The sequence below is a fragment of the Mustela lutreola genome, chromosome 2, assembly GCF_030435805.1.
Source record: "Mustela lutreola isolate mMusLut2 chromosome 2, mMusLut2.pri, whole genome shotgun sequence".
NCBI classification, from domain to species: domain Eukaryota; kingdom Metazoa; phylum Chordata; class Mammalia; order Carnivora; family Mustelidae; genus Mustela; species Mustela lutreola.
In genome coordinates, this window is record NC_081291.1 from 142,188,490 (window position 1) to 142,210,996 (window position 22,507).

The 22,507-nt window shown below is 39.6% G+C and overlaps 1 protein-coding gene across 1 annotated transcript in view; it reads left to right on the plus strand.

The window, feature by feature from the left end:
* The window catches only part of VEPH1 (ventricular zone expressed PH domain containing 1), a 247,870-nt gene that overhangs the window by 73,693 nt on the left and 151,670 nt on the right, over positions 1 to 22,507 (plus strand). Inside the window, 1 exon segment of the mRNA XM_059163672.1 lies at positions 5,422 to 5,631. Coding sequence (XP_059019655.1) covers positions 5,422 to 5,631 — 210 coding nt within the window.

Genomic DNA, 22,507 nt, shown 5'->3' on the forward strand with positions numbered 1-22,507 from the left:
AAATCCACAAGTTTAGGAAATCCACAGTGATGTGAATGGACCCTACCTGTGCCAGGGCCCTAATGGGGGAAGAAGTTAGAACAGGAGAAAGATCCAAACCTTTGTTTCTCATCAGCACTCTCCTTCATGTTAAAGCATCCCCCACCAGCCTCCTATGGCTTATCACACAGCTCTTTGGGAGCTCACACTTGATTACTGAGGTGTGTAGGCAGTGAGCCAGAGAAGTGCCAGAGTCACCTTCTCTCTCTTACATTCCTTAATTAGACAGTGGGCAAAAAAGAAGCAGGACAGGGTTGGGGATGGGTGTTGTGGCCAGCCAGGCAGGTGGGTTCCCTTCCTTCATCGCTGCCCTCTGGGTATCTCTCTTTCAGGAAACTATCCTTTCTAGCTGGAGGGAGGGAGTTCCTGGCTGGTGATTCAGGCTGGAACCTCCAGAGAATCCTCAGGGTCCATTTATAGGAAAAGGCTGGGTGGTCAGTTTTCCAAGTGGCCTTTTGGGGCTAAGTCTGTATTCTTGGCTGCCATAAGCCATGCTGTAATCTAGCCAACAAAAGAAAGAGAATTTAGTAACACATAAGGGCCCATCTGTTATTATCCCCAGGATTTGGGCCTCTAGCCCCAACCATACAGAGATGAGTGGCAGAAAATAGCAATGTCAGCCCTCTGTTGATTAATGTCCAAACCCAGAGAAACTGCTTTTGTGGTCTGGCTCCTAGAGGAGAGAGTCATTTTCTTGGACTTTCCCTCAACAGCTTTGAGCATTCCTATTCACGTACCTAATCGTGCAGCACCTACCCCAGCATCATCTGGCTGACAATACTCAGAGGTCACTTTTGGTACTTATTTAAAATAAGAAGCTATTTGCAGAACATTAAGAAGATGGAGTGATGGAATATATAGTCTGTTCTAAACAGTCTTTGGAGCAGAACCATCGTTTTAAGAATATATATTTTGTCAGTATAGTAAGAGTGATTAGCAAAGGATGAATGACAGTTATTACATAGTTTTGGAGATTAATAGATTGTTAATGCTGGCCAAATTAATTAGAAGATACAGTTGAGCCTGAGGATCAATTTAAGAGGGAGTACATAATCACACATGTACACACATGTACACACACACACAATAGCTCTACCTTCTATTCTATGCATAAGAGTTGAAGAGTCATTTGTTGCCAATTAAGTTATGGTGCTATGTGTTCAGATGGCCCTACCCTCAAGGTCCCCATGGCCTGGGGTGATGAGATGCAATGACAAAACTTGAGGTCAATGACAAGATGCTAAATCCGTCAGCAGACTGCTCTGGGAGCACAAAAAAGACAGTGATTAAGTCTGCCCTGGAAGGAGTGGACAAGTCGGAGATAGGTGACTGTCTTTAAAAAGGACTGTTTTTAAAAAGTGACTGTCTTCTAAAGTAAGGAAGGTCCTGATCTGAGCCTCACCTGCATGTTCTCCCAATTTCCATGCATTCCGTTGCCTATTAAATGTAGTCCAGGTAACTGGGACCTTGGAAATCTTTTCCTATGTATCATCTCCTTCCTGCTTCCAGGGCTTCAGCAGGCCTGGTCCCTGGATCTGTTCTCCCAAGGACAGGCCATGCTGACGGTGTGACCCCACAGGCCTGAGGCGTGTCCCAGATGAGCTTGTATATGTGGGCTGGGGTATTCACATACATGCATACAAGACCCCTTTCAGGGCAAAGCTGAGGGAGAAGAGAAAAGAGGGACAAGAAATGGGGTCTAAGGGTCATTTCCCTCTGGTCCCTATACCCAGGCCAAAACTTCCAAATTTAAATAAAGCCTCCTAGACTGTTATAAAGGTATATGTGTCAGGTGGAGGAGTAGCTGCTGAGTATTTGAGTGTGTGGTGTGACGACCTTTATTTGTCCTCTAACCCCTGGTCCTGCATGTGTTCAAGTAGGCTGTGGGGAATGGTTCCCATGAGTACAACCATTTGAGATGGGCTTTGAAAGCATAAGTGTTCTCTCTGTGTTGGGGCCAGCTGTGGGTGATCAGTGGCATGTCTCTGGGTCAGAGTTCATGGTGGAAGAGACAGTAGATATGCCTATCAGTGAATGCCATGGCATTGGGATTCCAGCTGTAAGCCATGAGAAATCTTTGGAGATTGAAGTCTTGACATGATTCTAATGGGGTTTTGGGACAATGACAGAAGAATAGAAGGAAGAGAGATTTGAGGCCAGGGGTCAGTTGGGAAGCTCTTTCAGAAGTCTGTGCCATGAGGTTTATGGCCTGAACAAAGGCCATGTCGGCTTGCTCTCCTCCAGGCATTAATGCTGTCTTAGTGGCTACTCTGCTCTCAGTGATGACAAAGCTTTCTCTGAGATGTGAAGCAGCCCCAAGTGAAGCAGCATGAAAGAAAGCAGCCTAAGGAAATGCCCTGTGTTTAGAAAATAAAATTCCTTCTTATTCAAGAATAATCTATCTAAAGCCCAAAGTACCACTTGCTTTTCATATGTATGATAAACTTCAAGAAATATCTATCCTTTCTATCACCATCATAATAAGCTTTGGGCTATCAGGAAATGGCAAAATAATCAACTTTTGTTTAACTGGTAAAATGACTTTGTTTATGCTATTCAAGGCTTCTCTTCTCTTTGCTTCTATGGGTTCAACTCTGCCTAAACATACATGTATCTGCCATGAGCCAGTTCACTAGCTAGCTTGCTCACTTGTTTTTTCTTTTCTTTTTTTTTTTTTTTTTTTTCTTTATGGGACAATGAATACAGTATTTTTCTTGCATGGCTTGGGATGTATGGCTAGAGTTTAAATAAAATTGGCATGACTAGAAGCACGTGTCACAGAGACCTTCATGTTCCAGGAATAGGACATGAAGTGTAAGGACTAGGAAATGGAATTTTATAGAATGGGGCAGGAAGTGTGTAAGCATTTTCCATTCCTAAAAGACTCAGGTTAAGTATGGTGCCCTGACCCAGAGCAGCTGGCTGACACTTCTGCCTCATGTGCCAGGGATCTCTCGTGGTTTCTCCTGAAGGACATACAACGGCTTCCAAATGCACAGGCAGCATTTACGGAACTGTGCATTCCTATGTGCCATATACCAGAAACAAGCCCTGGCCCTTACTTAGCAAGTACTAGCTATGAGTATCAAGTTTAAATTTGTACGTAGGATAATTTTAATAATCTCAAAATGTCTTTTTTATGTCCCTATTAGTTATGTTGTATATGACATGTGACAATATGTATGTTAAACATTATGTGCAACTGTTCAACACTATGGGGTAGAGTGTGGAGGTTATTCAAATGCTACCTAAAAAGTCATTTAGACATGTCTTCCTTTGATTTGTGCCTCAAATATTTATCGACTCATTTTTTTGGCCAGGCTTTGTGCTAGGCTTTGGGTGTGCAATGGAATACAAATTAGAATTGAGTCTTGACCTTGTAGAGTTTTTATTCCAGCCTGCAAAGCAGACATCTAGAGCAGCAATATGAAGAAAGCATGAGAAGGGTTTGTTGGGAGCCATTTAGGGTATGATGGGGCCTCAGCCTAGACACTGGACTGAATGGGGAGAGAAGGGAGTGGAGGAAGGCTTTTAAAGGAAACAGCAGCTAATCTGTGGCCTCAGGAGTGAGGAGTGTCAAGCAAAATAGAATAATAAAAATTATAGGCAGAGTTGATCACATGAGTTAAATACTAGATGCAAGAGAAAACTTAGCAGGTCAAGAAAAAATTTTTTAAAAAATCAACATGGTTGAAGTATGATACGTGATAGGATCTAGATGGGAGACGGTAGAATAGGTAAGATAAGTCTAGAAAGATTGTCATCAGTTCAGAAAAGGTATGTTAAATCTCTGTCTGGAGAACAATGTCAAATTAGTGAACTATGCTAAGCGGGGGAAGGGTTACCATTGTGGCCACAAAGCAGAAAAGGAATTGAGTGGATGAGACTAAAGACAGAGAGAATAGTTAGAAAGCTGCTGGATAGGTTCAGGATGAGGGGATCAGTGGTTTCAGCTTAGAGGTACCTGCTGACAGTACTTTCCTGACCCCAGACTGAATGAGGTCCCCAGGACATGTCTCACAGGTCTCACAGCACCTTGGATTTTCCCTGTACGGCACTTAATTAGAATTTATGATTAAGCATTTCCTTTGTAATTATTTGTTTTATGGAATGTCTTCTTTACTACATACTGAAGTATTCCACAAAGTCAGACTTATTAGCAGCCATAACACTGGCACCTAGAACACTACCTTGCAAATAGGGAGGATTCAATAAATATTTGTGAATGAGTGAGTGGAGAGATGAATGAAAATGAAGGGAAGTGGAGAGATCTGTGAGATACCTGGGAGGTGGAATGAACCACTTGGTGGTTGCTTGGATGAGGCTCTGATAAGGGAGAAACAGATGTCAAAAGTGACTCCCAGATTTCTGACTTGAGTAGCCAGGCAGATAATGGTTCCATTTATGGAGAAAAGAGATACTTAGAGCTAGCTAGAGAGGGACGTGGGGGAAGTAGGTTTTTGGCAGAAGGTGAATTATAAATTTAGCAGACCAACCTGAGTATCAGATTCTGTTTTAATACTGGAAGCTACATTTCAAGTTGACCTTGCAAAAAAATTAAAAAAAGTGACAAGCCAAAAGAGCAAACCAACATCAAAGTCAACGTAGTAGAAATAGGGATGAGCAAATTGTTTTTACTTTATTGTTCAGTTTTCCACAGATTATCCTTTCTAATTATTTTATTTTAACAGACAAAACAATTCATCAAATTGTTAGCATGTAACCTGTATGTGTATTAACATAGTGACTTTATTCCACAAAAAGTCACATTTTCTTTAATATGAATTATTGCATTTTTATATTCACAAAAGCATTCCAAGTCAAGAAAGCAACATTAGGGTATCAGGAATAGAGTAGAAATTATTTTACTTTGGTAATCTTTTTTATCTTAGTACATTTTTGTGATCAAAATGGAAAATTAAGAAAATGTTAAAGCTCTTTCCTGTTTCCTTATTTTTATTATTAAATATTTCTAAGGCATGCTTCTCCAACTTGAAGATGTTCATTAAAGTTATCAAGGATCTTTGACATACTTATACCATATTGTCCTTTAAATCATGGCTCTCATGGTGGGTTGGAGGAAATGTAATATTCCTGGTGAGGACATAACACATCAAAACTTGATTTATGAATAGCAGTATCTAAACATTTTTGTAAACTTTACTCTCCAATAGCACAGCACAGATGAAAAGAAACCGAAACCTCTGAAACTTTATCATAAATTTTAAATTCCGGATGTGGGGGATATGTTTGAGTTGCAATGAGGGCAATAATCCCAGAATGTGCTGACTTTAGATTTCATGCAAAAAATACTAGATTGATTCTGATTTAATTAATTTTCTTCCTTGTTTCTCTTTCTTCTCCTCTCTTTCCTTTTTGTAGGTGGCTCAGAAATGTATTCCTTTCCTAATTGGGCATTTGAAAGATTCGACCCATAATGATGTCATCCTAAACATCCTCATAGAGATAGCAGGCTATGAACCTGTGGCTTTGAATGGTTTTCTTCCAATGCTGAAAGAGATTGGTGAGAGATTCCCCTACCTCATCGGACAAATGGCAAGACTCTACGGAGCTGTGGGGCATGTGGATGAAGTAAGTTTGGCTTTTTTCTCTCTGTTTCCCAAAATTCCATTGCCGCTTCATCCATTGGGGCTGTTGGACCTCCAAATTTGTCCTGGAACTTCTCAGAGTTCCCATTTCTCTTTTAAAACCTTTTGCATGGACAGTGGTCTTTGGAACAAGGGCGCATTATAGCAGGGCTAGGCGGAAGGTTCGGTAAGTAAGGATCTCATTGCTGGAGTGTCATAGAGAAGGGGAAGGATTAAAATGGAGAAAGCACTACGACAGACTCAAGACCACTTTGTAATAACAATAACCAATAAAAGGGTTGTGTCTTATTTCTGGTTGCAGTTTTGCTCAATGAGAAAACCATCAGGAAGCATAAGGTTAGGTCTCAGACATACCTATTAATAAGATCCCATAGCTATACTGTCAATAAATACGTGAATTCAGTATCTTTTGAGCCCTCTGGATGATGTTACTTGGAAGAGTGAAATAAACGTTTGTACATGTTTAAAAGGCCTAAATATTTGCATAATAGAATTCTTTGGCAGGAACAGCAGGATGCCATCAGCTTGTGGGGATTAGGCGACCAAGAAACCATTTCCAGAAATTCAGGTTCTGAAGGGTATGCATACATGCAAGTCTGTCTGATGATTTTACATTGGGATTTAGGATTTTTATCTTTTTAAAATTAAAATAAATATATAACTGATAGAAGGAAGCTTTTACTTTCACCCACTTACATATAATACAGTTTCCTATAAGATAGATATAAAATTGTACAACTCTTAAAAGGGAATTCACGGTTCATCAAGTTCAGTCCCTTAATTCTAAAAACTAGATAAACTTACCCAAACTGAGACTGGGTCAGTTGGTGACCCAGCTGGAGTTAGATCTTTGTTATCCTTGGCACTCGTTTCAAAGTTTGTCTTAGAATGGACCTTTGGTTCTGTTTTATTTTATTTCTGCTGAGATTTGCAGATGGCCTAGTGAATGAGAGGCTTCTTTCTGGTGGAGGGACTTTCTCTAGCTTCCCAGAAAAAGGTGGGAGAGAAGAGCAGTCAAGCAGCTTGTAACTGTCAACATGAGGAGGGGATCTTGTAAAAGGATTACTTTGGTGTGGACATGTGCTTAATATAATCCTGTCCTATTCACTGCTGTTGGGAATGTCTCACACCTGCCATAATCTACTTTCTGGTAACACTTTGCCATGCCTGTCACCTTTGCTGCCAGAGGAACCCACTGGTGTGCCCAAGTGCTTTTAGAACAGCTTCAGCTGACAGCTGTTCAACTGAATCTGCTGACCTTGCAGATTTTTGTAGGTACCAAAAAATTCAACCTCTGATGTGTGAGGCCCTGGAATCTTTAAAACTCGTCCTGCACTCTAATGGTAGTTGTTTTCATCACAAATACTAATGATTCATTAATGTGTTATAATGCACACTGGAAGTGATTGAACTTCCCATAGAAAATGTAATCTGGTTTAAAAAAAAAAAAAAACAACTAGCCACATACAGTTATGTCACTGTAGGTTTACCTGAACTAAGGCTAACCTGACAGAGAGTTGCCTGTTATGGTGACATTTGTGTGACTCTGGGTGGGTGCAGAGAAAAGGTGAGGAGATCCAAAGAGCCTGAAGAATCACTTATTTCAGAATTCAGAGTATCAAAATATTTGTCCCTCCCACTCTTCTCGATCTCGCATTATCATATGTTCATGAAGGCATCTGTGTTTGAGGGAAAAAAATTTTTTCTGGTGGCTCTGACTCACCTTCCCAGCAAAGAACAATTCCAGATCAAATACCTTCCAAATATACCTAGATATCAGGATTGCATGGGGAGTTTTTATTTTTTATTTTTTTATTTTTTATTTTTTAAAGATTTTATTTATTTATTTGACAGAGAGAACTCACAAGTAGATGGAGAGGCAGGCAGAGAGAGAGAGAGAGAGGGAAGCAGGCTCCCTGCCGAGCAGAGAGCCGGATGCGGGACTCGATCCCAGGACCCTGGGATCATGACCTGAGCCGAAGGCAGCGGCTTAACCCACTGAGCCACCCAGGAGCCACCCAGGAGTTTTTAAATGATATAAGTTCATGAGACTCATAGAAAATCTACTAAATCAGAATCTCCAGGAAGGGGACCCAGGAATCTGGATTTGTAGGAGTAACTCTGATGCAGCTGTCAGGATCAGTATTTGAGATCCCCTGATATAAAATATTTAATGCATATTCCATCTTAGTTTAGAATCAGGTCTTCTCCATCACTCTTTCTCTTTCCTCCATCAAGCTTTGTCAATCAATTAAAACTTTTCCAGACTACTGATATAAGCAGTTTAGATTAGGTATGGTTGAGAGTAGCACAAAAACTCAACACAATAGTGGCTTAAACAAAGACAGTCATTTATTTCACTCACACTTAAAGAAGTCTTGGAAGCAGTCTGTCTAGAAATTCATGTTTCAGAGACCGACCCTTGAGTATACCAGAGAACACTTAACTTCTGTGTCACAGTCCAAGGTGGTTATTTATCCTTACCCATCAGGTCAGTATTTCAGCCATCAAGGAGGTGAAAGGAAAGAAAGAAGACTATCTTCCAGATAGTCAAATACAACCTACTATTCATATTCCACTGGCTACATAGAACAAAGTTACATGTGACCACACCCAGCTGCAAGGGAGGCTGGAACATGTAGTCTGAATTCAGGTGGTTACATATCAAGAGAGAAGGGTGGAAATAATGATAGAGGGCAAATAGTTCCTCTGTTGCAGCTTGTCAAGTCAGAGTTTGTTTTCTCTCCTCAAAAATAACATCCTTACACAGGTTTACCTCCCTTCTGCTCCGAGAGTCTTCATTTCATTACTGTATTTCATTTAAGGTCTGCCTGACCAAATCACCTATAAATGTCAGTATGGCTTCTTTACTGAGAAATAATGCTCTTTTTATTTGTTTCTAACCCCTAAAATATCACCATTAGAAACTCTTTCTTTTGACTTTAAAGAATGATAAAGTTTGGATGTCCCAAGAACACGTGTAGTAGTCTAAGCAGCTCTTAATGGGTTCATTTGGTGAACCTGTTCAACTTTCTGAAAATCTCATGGAACCATTTCCCAAAGACCAAAACCAGCAAGGAAGTTATATATGTATGTGTATTTCTACCCAACTCATTCTAAAAGGAAACATGAACTTAGTGAAGTACATTGCCAGGTGGGCCTGAGGGCAGAAGTTAGAGTCCTGGACACCTGTGGAGAAGAGAATTGTAGTAAGGAGGGAGCAGCAGGAATTTTGCCTCAAAAAAAAAAAAAAAAATCCACAGAAAACAAAAAAAACACCATTTTCTGAATGGAGAACTTGGTCTATAGTGAGATAAAGAGACATAGGAATATATGAGACATGGAAATATTTAGAGTATTAAGGATAAGACAGCCATGGGACCCTAGTAACCTCAGTTTGTGGTCCTCTCTCTCATCCTGTCCTGTCTAAAAATTGACTTCATTTAGAAATTTTTCTTCTTGCACCAAAATAGGATTTTCAGATGTATTCAGGGTTTTCAAGTATCAGATGATGACATTGCTAGGATTTAAATGATTTTAGAAATACAGAAAAACAAATCCAACTTTGAGGATCTTCCTCCAACATTGAAATGCATAATCTGTGACTGACTGGAGCATACTGTTCCATCCCTCCCTTATTGCCTGGTCTCCAGAAAACTGAACTGTTAGATCCTTAAGAGAAATAGGTGAGACTCCTGGGAGCATGCAGTCATCAGGCCAGGGAGAGTCTTGGAGTAGAGCTAGCCTGGAATCAATTGCATGAATTATTAATCAACTTGTGCCTCAACTTCTATGCTTGCATGAGGCCAGGAATGAGAACTGCAAGGCCTGGATACAGAGAACCAGACCAGATGTGCCTGTCTTTCACATCAGGGCCATGTGGGTGGACACACTGTTATCAGCACCTTGAGAGCAATGTAACAGTGTTTCCATCTGCATTGCAAACAGCAGGGAGAGTTGTGTATATAAACCAAAAACGAAAACCCTACAGATTGTTATTCTCTTTATCTCTCAAATGACCTCAGGGATCTTTTTTTCACCCAAACTTAAAGGAAACTGAACTTAATAGCTGTATGGTGTGGTGCCTGTATCACTATAGGAGGCAACAGAGTACCTCATGAACCATTTTCAGGTTTGTGCTTACACCCAAAGCACATCTACTGGATAGAGAATAAAAAGGAAGGACCATAGGCCAAGGAAACATGCTTCTGGGGCAATGATGCATTCTTGTCCCTGAGGTGCTCTTTCCTTGGCACTATCAAGTAAGGGACACAAATTGTTTCCATCATGCCAGGATTCACCCCAATTATGTGGGATGCTCAGTTGAAGCAGATGCACAAGTAAGAAATATTACTATATTAGATGTGTCTTCACATTAGCCAAAGTGCACAGGTCCCTTTGTCTTTCTCCAATGAGAAGATTGCAGTGGAGACCTTAGGAGACAATAGCAGCTCCTAAGAATCCAACCTCAAAATGCCTAGCAGATTGGTGCCAGCTACCACATCTCTGGACAACACTTGATTGACTCAATGCAAAACCAAGGAGGCCCTAACCTGACCTAATAACCACACAGGGACCAAACCCTGCCCACAACAGGAAAAGAGAGCCATTACAAATCACTGGGCTTAAAGCAAAGGTGGCTCAGGCACAACAGTAGGGCACACACAGGAGGCACTCTTAAAGCAAGGGTTCTGGTGAACAGGGGACAGTGCCCTGCGGGGCACTACAGAAACTCTTCTTCATAAGGCCACTACTTCCAAGAACAAGAGATATAGCTGACTTTCCTAACACACAGAAACAGACACAGAGAGTTAGACAAAATGAAGAAATAGAGGAATATGTCCCAAATGAAAGAACAGGACTAAATCAAAGCAAGAGAACTTTTTTTTTTTTTTTTTTTTTTTTTTTCAGTCTTCAAATATTTTTTATTGGAAGGCCATGCATTGCCTTCATTTATTGTATTTCAAATCACTGTACATTTACTTTTGTGAAAACACTGCCTGCATTTTCTAGTACAAAAAAAACCTAAAAATTGTTTCAGGAATGTAGAGAAATATCCAACTTAAATAGCGATTGTAATGATTGTAATGATACTCAATGGACCTGAGAAGAGAGTGGATGACCTCACTGAGATGCTTAACAGAGAGATGGAATATGTAAAAAAGAACCAATTACAGATGAAGAACTAAGTAACTGAAATTTTTAAAAATACAAGAGGAAATAAGTACTAGACTAGAGGAAGCATAAGAATGGATCAGTGACCTGGAGGAGAGAGTAATGGAAAGCAATCAAGCTGAACAGGAGAGAGAGAGAAAACATAATATAGACTGAAAATAAACTTAGGGAACGCAGTGTCAGCATCAGGGATAATAACAGTCACATAAAGATTCCAGAAGGAGAAGAAAGAGAAAAGGGGGCAGAATAGCTGACAAGTTCCTGAATCTAAGGAACAGAATCTACATCCAAGAGGCACAGAGAGCCCCTGACAAAATCGCCCCAAAGAGGCCCACATCAAGACACATAGTAAGTAATTAAAATGATAAAAAGTAGTGATAAAGAGAGAATCTTAAAAGTAACAAGAGAAAATAAGAGAGTTACATGCAAGAGAAACCCCATAAGGCTATCATTGGATGTCTCAGCAGAAATTCTGCGGACTAGGGGCACCTGAGTGGCTCAGTGGGTTAAAGCCTCTGCCTTCAGCTCAGGTCATGATCCCAGGTCCGCATCGGGCTCTCTGCTCAGCAGGGAGCCTGCTTCCCCCTCTCTCTCTGCCTGCCTCTCTGCCTACTTGTGATCTCTGTCAAATAAATAAAATATTTAAAAAGAAAGAAAGAAAGAAAGAAATTCTGCAGACCAGAAGGGGGTGGCATGATATACTCATAGTGCTGAAAGGGAAAAAATCTGCAGCCGAGAGTACTTTATTCAGCAAACCTATCATTCAGAGTAGAGGAAGAGATAAAGAGCTTCCCAGACAAAGAAGGTTAAAGGAATTCATGACCACTAAACCAGCCCTACAGGAAATGTTAAAAGGCAGTTTGAGTGGAAAGGAAAGACCATAAACAGGAGTAAGAAAAGTAGAAAGCACAAAAGCAATAAAACTAAGTATATCTATAAAAATCAGTCAAGGGATTCACAAAATAAAAAGATGCATGGTATGTCAGATACCTAAAACATTGGAGAGGGGGAGAGAAATAAAGAATGAGTTCAAACTTCAGTGACCATCAAGGTAATATAGACTGCTCTACGCAGAGGATGTTATATATAAACCTAATAGTTACCACAAATCAAAAACCAGTAATGGATATGCAAAAAATAAAGAGCAAGGAACCCACATATATCACTAAAGAAAGCCAGCAAACCACGAGAGAAGAGAACAGGAGAAGAAAGGAACAGAGAAGAATTACAAAAACAACCATAAAGCAAGCAACAAAATGGCAGTAACTATATACTTATCAATAATAACTTGAATGTAAATGGACTAAAACCTCCAATCAAAAGACATAGGGTGATAGAATATATAAAAAAGCAAGACTCATCTATATGCTGCCTGTAAGTGACTCATTTCTGAACTCAAGACACAAGCAGATTGAAGGTGAAGGGACGAAAAAACACTTATTATGCAAATGGAAGGTAAAAGTGTGTAAACCTGGTGATTCACAGACCTGTACCCCTGGGGATAAAAATATATGTTTATAAAAAATAAAAAATTTTAAAAAAAAATAAATAAAATAATGTAAGTGAAAAAAAAAAAAGCCATGGTAGCAATACTTATATCAGAAAAAATAGACGTTAAGACAAAGATTATAACAAAAGAGGAAGAAAGATACTGTAAAGTCATAACTGGAACATTCCAACAAGAAGATATAACAATTATAAATATTTATTCACCCAACATGGGAGGACTCAAATTCATAAAGCAGCTATTAATAAACATGAAGGAGATAATAGAAAAAAACACAATAATAGTAGGGGACTTTGACACCCTACTTACATCAATGGACAGATCATCCAAACAGAAAATCAATAAGGGACAGTGGCTTTCAATGAAAAGCTTCCAAATTCATTTTATGAGGCTGGCATTACCCTGATACCAAAACCAGAAAAAGACACTACAAAAAAAAAAAAAAAAAGAAAGAAAACAAAAGGCCAATATCTCTGATGAATATAGATGCAAAATCCTCAACAAAAAAGAAAACAAAAGGCCAATATCTCTGATGAATATAGATGCAAAATCCTCAACAGAATGCTAACAAACTGAATCCAACAGCACATTAAAAAAAATAATACACCACTATCAAGTGGGGTTTATTCCTGGGATCCAAGGGTGGTTCAATATTCATAAATCAATCAAAGTGGTACATCATATCATCAAGAGAACAAATAAAAACTTTAGGATCATTTTGGTAGATGCAGAAAAAACATTTGACAAGGTACAACATCCATTCATGATAAAAACTTTCAATCAGGTAGGTTTAGAGGGAACATACCTCAAAATAATCAAGGCTATGTATGAAGAGTCCACAGAAAACATCATCATACTCAATGATGAAACATGGAGAGCTTTCCCCCTCAGATCAGGAGCAAGACAAGAATCTCCACTCCCACCTTCATTTCTTTTTCTTTAATTTTAAGATTTTTATTTATTTACTTGATAGACAGAGATCACAAGTTGGGAGAGAGGCAGGCAGAGAGAGAGGGGGAAGCAGGCTCCCTGCTGAGCAGAGAGCCCGATGCGGGGCTCGATCCCAGAACCCTGGGATCATGACCTGAGCCGAAGACAGAGGCTTTAACCCACTGAGCCACCCAGGCACCCCCACCATCTTCATTTAACGAGGTACTGGAAGTCATAGTTACAGCCATCAGACAAGGAATAGAAAGAAAATGGGGCATCTGGGTGGCTCAGTTGGCTGAGCATTTTATTTTTAGTTTCAGCTTAGGTCGTGTTATCAAGGTTGTGAGATCAAGCCCCACATCAGGCTCCATGCTCAGTAGGGAGTCTGCTTGAGATTCTCTTCTCCCTCTCCCTCTGCCCCTCCCCACTCTCTAAATTAAATAAATAAATCTTTTTTTTAAAAAAAAAGTAGTGAAAGACACCTAATTTGGTTTAAAAAAAGTAAAACTTTCACTATTGCAGATGACATGATATTATATATAAAAAACCTTAAAGTCTTCAGCAAAAAAATACTGGAACTGATAAATGAATTCAATAGTCATAGGATACAAAATCAATGTGTAGAACTCGGTTGCATTTCTGTACACTAATAATGAAGTGGTAGAAAAATTGCAAAAATAATTCCATTTACAGTTGCTTGAAAAATAATAAAATACATGGGAATAAACTTAACCAAGGAGGTGAAAGACCTGCACTCTGAAAACTATGACACACTGATGAAAGAAATTAAAGATGAGACAAAGACATGGAAAGATATCCTATATTCATGGATTATAAGAACAAATATTGTTAAAAAGTCCATACCACTCAAAGTAGTCTACAGAATTAATGTCATTCCTATCAAAATATCAATAGCGTTTTTCACATAACTAGAACAAATAATCCTAAAATTGGTATGGAACCACAAAAGGCCCTGAATAGAGAAAGCAATCTTCAAAAAGAAGAATAAAACTGAAGATATTGTAATCCCAGGCTTCAAGATACACTACAAGACTACGGTAATCAAAACGGTATGTTACTGGCACAGAAATAGAGACATAAATCAGTGGAAAAGAATACAGAGCCCAGATAGAAACCTACATTTATATGGTCAATTAATCTTTAACAAAGGAGGCAAGAAGATGCAATGGGGAAAAAGACAGTCTCATCAATAAGTGGAAAAACCAGACATCTACATGGAAAAGAATGAAACTGGACCATTTTCTTAAACTATACACAAAAAAATTCAAAATGTTTTTAGGACCTAAATGTGAGACCTGAAATCATAAAATCCTAAAAGACAGCACAAGCAGTAATTTCTTTGGCATTGGCTGTAGCAACATTTTTCTAGGTATGTCTCCTGAGACCAGGAAAACAAAAGCAAAGATAAACTATTGGGATTACATCAAAATAAAAAGCTTCTGCACAGCAAGGAAAACCATGAATGAAACTGAAGGGCAAACTACTGAATGGGAGAAAATATTTATAAATGACATATCTGATAAAAAGTTAGTACCCAAAAGATATAAAGAACTTGGCACAACTCAACACCCCAAACCAAGTAATCCAATAAAAATGGGAAGAAGATATAAGCAGACATTTCTCCAGATATCCAGATGGCCAACAGACACATGAAAAGATGCTCAACATTTCTCTTTATCAGGGAAAAGCAAATCAAACCACAATGAGACACCACCTCACATTTATCAGTATGGCTAAAATCAATACCCCCAAAACAACAAGTGTTGACAAAAATGTAGAGGAAGGGAAACCCTTGTGTACTGTTGTAAGAAAGCAAACTGGTACAGCTGCTGTGGAAAACAGTTTGAAGGTTTCTCAAAAAGTTAAAAACAGAACTACTATGTTATCCAGTAATAGGTATTTGCCCAAAGGTAAGAAAACATGGATTCAAAGATACATGCCCCCCTATGGTTATTGCAGCATTATTTATTATAGGCGCATTATAGAAGCAGCTAAAGAATCCGCCCATAGATGAGTGGCTATAGAATAAATAGGATGATAGAATGTTACTTAGCCATAAAAAAGAATGAAATCTTGTGATTTGCAGCAACACAGATGGATCTAAAGAGTATAATGCTGAGTGAAATAAGTCAGTCAGAGAAAGACCAATACCGTGATTTCACTTATAGGATGAATTTAAGAAATAAAACCAAAGAAGAAAGGAAAAAGGAGACAAACCAAAAAACAGATATTTAACTACAGAGAAAAAACTGATGGTTACCAGAGGGGAGGTGGGTGGGGAATGGGGGAAAAAGTGATGGGGATTAAGAAAGAGTACACTTGGGGTGCCTGAGTGGCTCAGTGGGTTGTCTCTGCCTTCGGCTTGGGTCATGATCCCAGGGTCCTGGGATCGAGCCCCGCATCGGGCTCTCTGCTCTGCAGGGAGCCTGCTTCCTCCTCTCTCTCTGCCTGCCTCTCTGCCTACTTGTGATATCTCTCTGTCAAATAAATAAATAAAATCTTAAAAAAAAAAAAAAAAGAGTACACTTATCTTGATAAACACTGATTAATATATGAAAGTGTTGAATCACTATTTTGTACACCAAATATTTGCAACTAATATAACTGTATGCTAACTATACTGAAATTAAAACTTAATAATAAAATAAAAAATATAAATTTTTTCTGTCTATAAATAAATAAAAAGTCCAATGAACCCTCTCAAGATGAAAACCTTGTGGGTGGGTATTTATTTTCTATCCCTGTTAGTCCACGTCTAGTCACCAAACAAGTATTTCTCTGATTCCCTGGAACCTAATCATATTTCAAAAATGAAAGATACCTATACTTTTGAACTTTATTTCAGAAATTTCTATTGCTGAGATTATTGAAACTTAAAAATATGTAAGGTAAGGTACAGAGTACATCCCAATATCCGTTTATCAGACATGGAGCATTACACAAATTTTTAAATCTCAAAATATATGACTGTTAGAAGAATGCTTTCTCACCATTTCACTGTTGGGTTTTTTTTTTTTTTTTTCTTCCTACAAAAAGCTCTGGGTTATAACAACAGTAAGGTAATAACATTTTTTAAAAGATCTTTTATTTATTTATTTGAGAGAGAGAGCATGAAGAGCAGAGGGAGAAGCTGACTCCCCACTGAGCAGGGAGACTGAGGCAGGATTCGATCCCAGAACCCTGAGATCATGACCGAAGCCAAAGGCAGATGCTTAACTGACTGAGCTACTCAGGCACCCCAAAGTAATAACATTTTCTTCCCCAAACTTCAAATTTCATAATTATAGTACATCTCCCTAGATAGTTTTATTGGATACGTTTCTGAATCTTTAAACAATTTTTTTGACTTAGAGTTACCTTTTTTTTTTTTTGGTACTCTTTATATCAATTTCCCTATCTATAAAATGGGGGAAATAACTCTACTTAACTCATAGTGCTGTTGTAAAGATGAAATGACAGAATCAGTGTGAAGCAGTGCTCCTAGCATATAACCATGCCTGGGGATTAATGAGTACACTTATTGTGATGAGCACTGAATAATGTACAGAATTACTGAATCGCTATATTATACACCTGAAGCTACTAATATAACAACGTATGTTAACTATACTGGAATTAAAATTAACACATACACCCAGATCATTCATACAAAGCCTTTAGCACAGTGCCTGGCATATAGAAAGTGCCTGATGATACATTTCTTTCTTTTCTTTTTTTTTTCAGATTTTATTTATTTATTCGACAGACAGAGATCACAAGTAGGCAGAGAGAGAGAGGAGGAAGCAGGCTCCCTGCTGAGCAGAGAGCCCGATGTGGGGGGCTCGATCCCAGGACTCTGGGATCATGACCTCAGCTGAAGGCAGAGGCTTTAACCCACTGAGACACCCAGGCGCCCCTTAATGATACATTTCAACGAATCATATTAATAGCAGCAACTTCGATCACCTCTCTTGGCTCAGTTTCCTCATCTGTAAAATAAGAAGAGCACTATTATTCACCTCATAGGTTTTTGTGTGGATTTAATGAATAAGGCTGTATGGAACAGTGTCTGGCAAATGGTGTACAGTCAATAAATACAAGCAATCTAATTAATGTATTACTTTTTCAGTGTTGCTTAAGACTTTCATTTATTTGGAGATACTGAAGCTTAAGCCTAACAGACTGAAAGTAGGGAAGACAGCAACCAGGGAAATGATTTGTCTCTTCCCTGCTTCTCCAATGAAAGAGGCTGAATGTTTGTGTGTCCATGGAACAAGCCCAAATAAGGACAGACAGGAAAGGAATGATTTACCATCGGTGACTGCACGTATCTGAAAGGTGCAAAGCAGGATTGACTGTATCTTTTCTTTTTTAGAGAATAGCTGGTCTATGTAGATTTTGTTTTCTAAGCAGAATGTATATCTGCTTTATATTTATTTTGCAGACGACTATTCCTGAGGGGAATAAGAGTAACAAAAACAATAATAGAACCACATTTTGTAAAAATTTTCTAAGTTAAGATAGGTCTTGTATTCTTGGGGGCTCTGGAAGTAAACCGCTTTTCATAAAGGGCAGGTCGTCCCCAGCTCCTCACCTATAAAAACAGCGAAAATAATTTTGCAGTTTTATTTTTAAAGTTCTTATGAACTAAATATGAAGTGGTTTAAATTAAATCCAGGCCAGACTTACTGGTGTTTTTTGTTTTGTTTTTTTTTCATTTGTTTTTTTTTTTTTTTTTTTCGGTCCATGGAGAACTGAAATAGAATGTTTCGATTCCAGAGGCTTTTATTTTTTCCATCATTTTCTTGACTCACTGGACTGTGTCAGCCATGCACATGGCCTCAGCCCACTGGGTTGGGTACAGCATTTATTATAGACCTCTTTGCTAATGTGGGTCAACAAGGAAAAGAGACTCCATTGTAATGGCTTTGATTTTTTTTTTTTTTTTTTTGAGAAGCTGAATTGAATTCATGTGTTCTGTCTATTTACTTAAGGCTCAAGTAAACAAACTGAAAACAATTTTAGTTTAATAGTCAAATCCTAATGGGGACCAGCATCATTAGAAGGCACACACCAGTATAAAGCAAATGCTCCACAGCCATGTTTTTTTCCCCATGCCAGAGCCACAAGGCAGCAGACCAGTGTGCTGGAAACGGAGACGGTATGCCTTAAAATGCTCTTTAAAATGATCGAGCACATGGAAGGATGCTATGGCTGGTTGTTTTCCTTAGCTGGAGATCAACACTCCGCACCTGTGGAGAGTCAAATGGCATGCCCTCCCAGGGCAGCCGCTGCCATGGTGGGTGTTAAATCCTGTGTCTTCTGCCTTGTTTTTCTAACTGGCTGGAATATGCTGGCCAAGCACCATGGTGTGTTTATTACATCCTCTCTGGGCTCAGAGTCCTGGACACTTTTCAAGTAAAGAAGTGACACACATTTTGCCCAGGTCGCCTTTCTGTGACATCCGGCAGGGTTTCCACAAAAACACTTTCAGGAGGAAAAGGAAAAGAATGACAAAGGCAATTGACAACCCCATTACTGCCCTCATCCTGACTGTGGAAAAACATCCTGGGAAATAAGAGCTGGATCAATGATTTGCTCATTTAACTTGCAAATCAAGACTAAAGTATCTGGGGGTGGGGGCACTCTACAAAAGGAAGAACCCGTGACTTAAAACTACACTTTCCTCAAAGATGGAGAATTTAAGTCAAAACTTTGGTAGTCTCAATTACTTTGGAGATTCATTTTCTTAAGCCTTGGCTGGTGCCAGCCAGATGCTCCTGAATATTGCAGAGCTGTCATCAACTGGGGAAGACATTTCCCCTCAAAACATGCAAAGAGCTTTCTTGTTATTTACATTGTGAGAAGACTGCATGTTCATTGTAAATAGTATCAATAATAAACCTCTTCCAAAGTGTAAGGAAAACGAAATCAAAACAGACTTTGAGTATATACAGAGTATGCTTTCAAATAATGGTGCTATTCCAAATCCTCCCTACCTCCAGGATACGGGTGTCGGTCGCTGAGTCTTTCCGGGTACAAGCCCCAGTGCTGATGACGGGGACACAGAGAAGAGAAAAATGTGGTCCTTGCTGTAGAAGTGCTTTCAGCGAATGTGGGCCAAGGGAGATGTACAAACAGATGATTTGAATTTAATTTGGTGTGTGTTACTACTTCATCCTGAACTGGATCACTAAGGACACAAGGAACTACATGAGGGAGTCTGGGAGAGTGTTATGTAAGCTTGGTTTGTCAGATGACAGGATCATGTCATGGGACGAAGAGGAAGGTATCCATGGGTGGACACAACACATAGAATAGCAAGCAGCTGGGAAAAGAACTTGAGTCTCCTGGAAACCAGGAAGAATTTCAAGTGCCTGGAGCATTGAATGAATAATGGAGGAGAGGATGAGGCTGGTCGGTAGACTGAGGCTAGATTCCGAAAACTCCTCATTGATGAGCAGACAGTTCCTGTCTTCTACCTTGTCTCTCCGAAATTATTCATCCCTGGAGCTCTGATGACCTTATTTTGTTTCCCTCCGTATTGCCCACAAATAAATGAATACCGTATACCTCAGCGTTCCCAAGAAACTAAAGAGCCTGGTAAAAGGACAAACAGTCCCCACAAATAGTTGCAAATGCAGAGCAGTAAATAATGGTTACAAAAGTTACATGTTGCAACAATTTTCAACAATGTCTTGTAATTATCAACTGTAATTTAGGCCAACTGACCATATCCACAAATGGCTTTCAGTTCCTCGGTGTGAGCCTGTGAGCCGGGCAGCTTGACGAAACTTATGATGCAGCAGCAATACCTAGAAGGTACCTCTTCCTGACCAGTCTCCCCTTAGGGTTGAACCCCAAGAATGGCAGCCTGTTCCCCACAGAGTTGATCTCCTTTCTTCCAACAGGGACTGTTTGACTTTCTTGCAGAGATGTCTGTGCGGAAGTAGGTGAGTGTATTTGCCCCAGGAAAGTAGGAAGCTCCTACTCAGTGACTCTCCCCTTAGTCTGCAACTCAAGAAGTAACCGAATCCTGAATCTTAGTTCACCAGAAGGACAAATGAGCCTTAGCAGCAGGGGGGTTGAGAGGATAAAGTAGTTGTTAATTCCAGCTCAAATCCTGCTGCTCTTTTAAGAAGCCAGCAGCAGTCCCGACCTCATCCATTTCCTCCCTCAGACGTTAATCACTTCGGCTTAAGCAGGCTACTTCACCTGCAATCATCTGCAGTTCTTTGCCAATGGCTTTCCTCACTTTCACAAGCCACTGTGCTAATATGCATGACAGGATCGAGATGTGAGGAATCAACACTCCCCCAGCAGCCCTCTACCAAAGATGGGAGTTGAGGTATATACCTCAAATGAGAGCTCCTTTCCCCAGAATTCTCAGGTATCTGTTGTGGCTACTTCCCTTCTGTACCTCCCTTCACACTCCCCTGCTGATTCCCTGCAGTTTCCAAATAAGTGATTGGCACTTCAATCATCTCAAGGATCCTGATCCAAGGAAAAGGCATTTCCATGCCTCCCCAAGCCATTATGATCTCCCCTGTTCTGAACATATGTGGAGGTTAGCATTTGATTTTCATCTGGTTGCATTGGCTTTTCATTCATTGAGACTGGAGCTTGACTAAGTAAGCATCAGTATGTTGTGCTAGTGAATGACAGCTGATGACAGGGCAGGTTATATGTAAGGGGGAGGGGCAGGCAGGAGATCTATAGGCATTGCGTTCCAGTCATGGCTGGTGGCTACCGGTTTCCAGAAGCTGTCGGTCTGCTTCCTGTGTGGTGGCCAAAGCATAGTCCCCAGACTAGGAGTATTGGGCATCACCTAGGAATCAGAATCCACAGTTTAACAAGATCCCCAGGTAATGTGTATGCATGTGAAAGTTTAAGACGCACTGGCCTCAAGGAGCTAGGCCCTGCAGGATTTATCTGCTGTAGTATAAACCCCCTGAGATTTATTTATCAAAAAATTTAAGCCTGGGTTTATTTTGTAGTGAGTAGGAGTTGCCAGCTTGTTATTGGTTCATGTGGACTGAGCTAAAGTGGCTGAGAAAAGATACATCTGACAGCTGACTGACCAATGGACTGTCACACTGAAATGTTCCTGTTAGAGTTCCTGGCCTTCACCAGAATGATACTAGTTATCTACATGAATATATGAGCACTTGAAGATAACACATAAAAAATGACACTGAGAAGGGTGGCTTGATGTCAGTTTATTTCTTGTTAAGTCATAAATAAGTCTAAAGTAGACAAATACATAGTTGCTATTTAAGATTAGTGCATTTGAGATGACTGGAAAATAAGTGTTCCTAGACCGAGTGAATGGAAATGATCAACCATCAAGGTTCTGTAGATCCCACAGAGTTTCAGATATCTGGCAGTTCGCCCGGAAAGGTGGAAGACAAACTTTCCTAACTATCTCAAACCATTGAAATCTTTATTTACTAAATGTGGTTGATTTTAGAAATCCCAGAATTAATTCTAAACTACTATTGCACTTTCCATTCTCTCAGAATATTTCTTGTACTGACTTCTGCTTTGGAGGGCAAACTTCCTTCAGCTGCAGATAGCATTCTTTGTGATGAGGGTCCCTATCTCATGCAAAAATTCCCTTCTTCCTTCAAAACCTTTCCAGAGCTGGCTTTCTCTATTACAGCTCTGCATTCCTGAAGCACTATTTGGTGTTAAAAAACTTTCTCTCCTTGGTTGTCTCCTAGGTACAAATTCAATTGGAAGAGAAGGAGGGTAATGAAACAGAATTTACAAAGATTTTCTGAAGGAAATATTCTCCATTCCTTTACCTTAGAGAGTGAGAATGACCTTGAAGGCAAGATGCATGGATTTTAGTATCCCATATAGTAGATAAAACGGACACAGTAGATACAATGAGGTGACCCTTCTGTTCTGCTGTTGAGAAATGACAAGATTAAATCATGCTATGATCTGAATGTGCACCCCTCACCCCACCCAATTCATATGTTGAAACCTAACTGCCAAAGTGATGGTATTAGGAGGTGGAGCCTTGGGGAGGTGATTAGATCATGAGGGTGGAGACCTCATGAATGGGATTAGTTCCCTTATAAAAGAGGCCCAAGGGAGCTCTCTTGCCTCCATACTCCTGGAACCAAATACCACATCGAAAAATCCTAAAAGGCTGTTTTACTCTTTTGCCACTGTTACTAGAAGTCAGCTTACAAATAAGTGGAAAGCAATTTGGAACATAATCCTTTTCTTCCAGTCA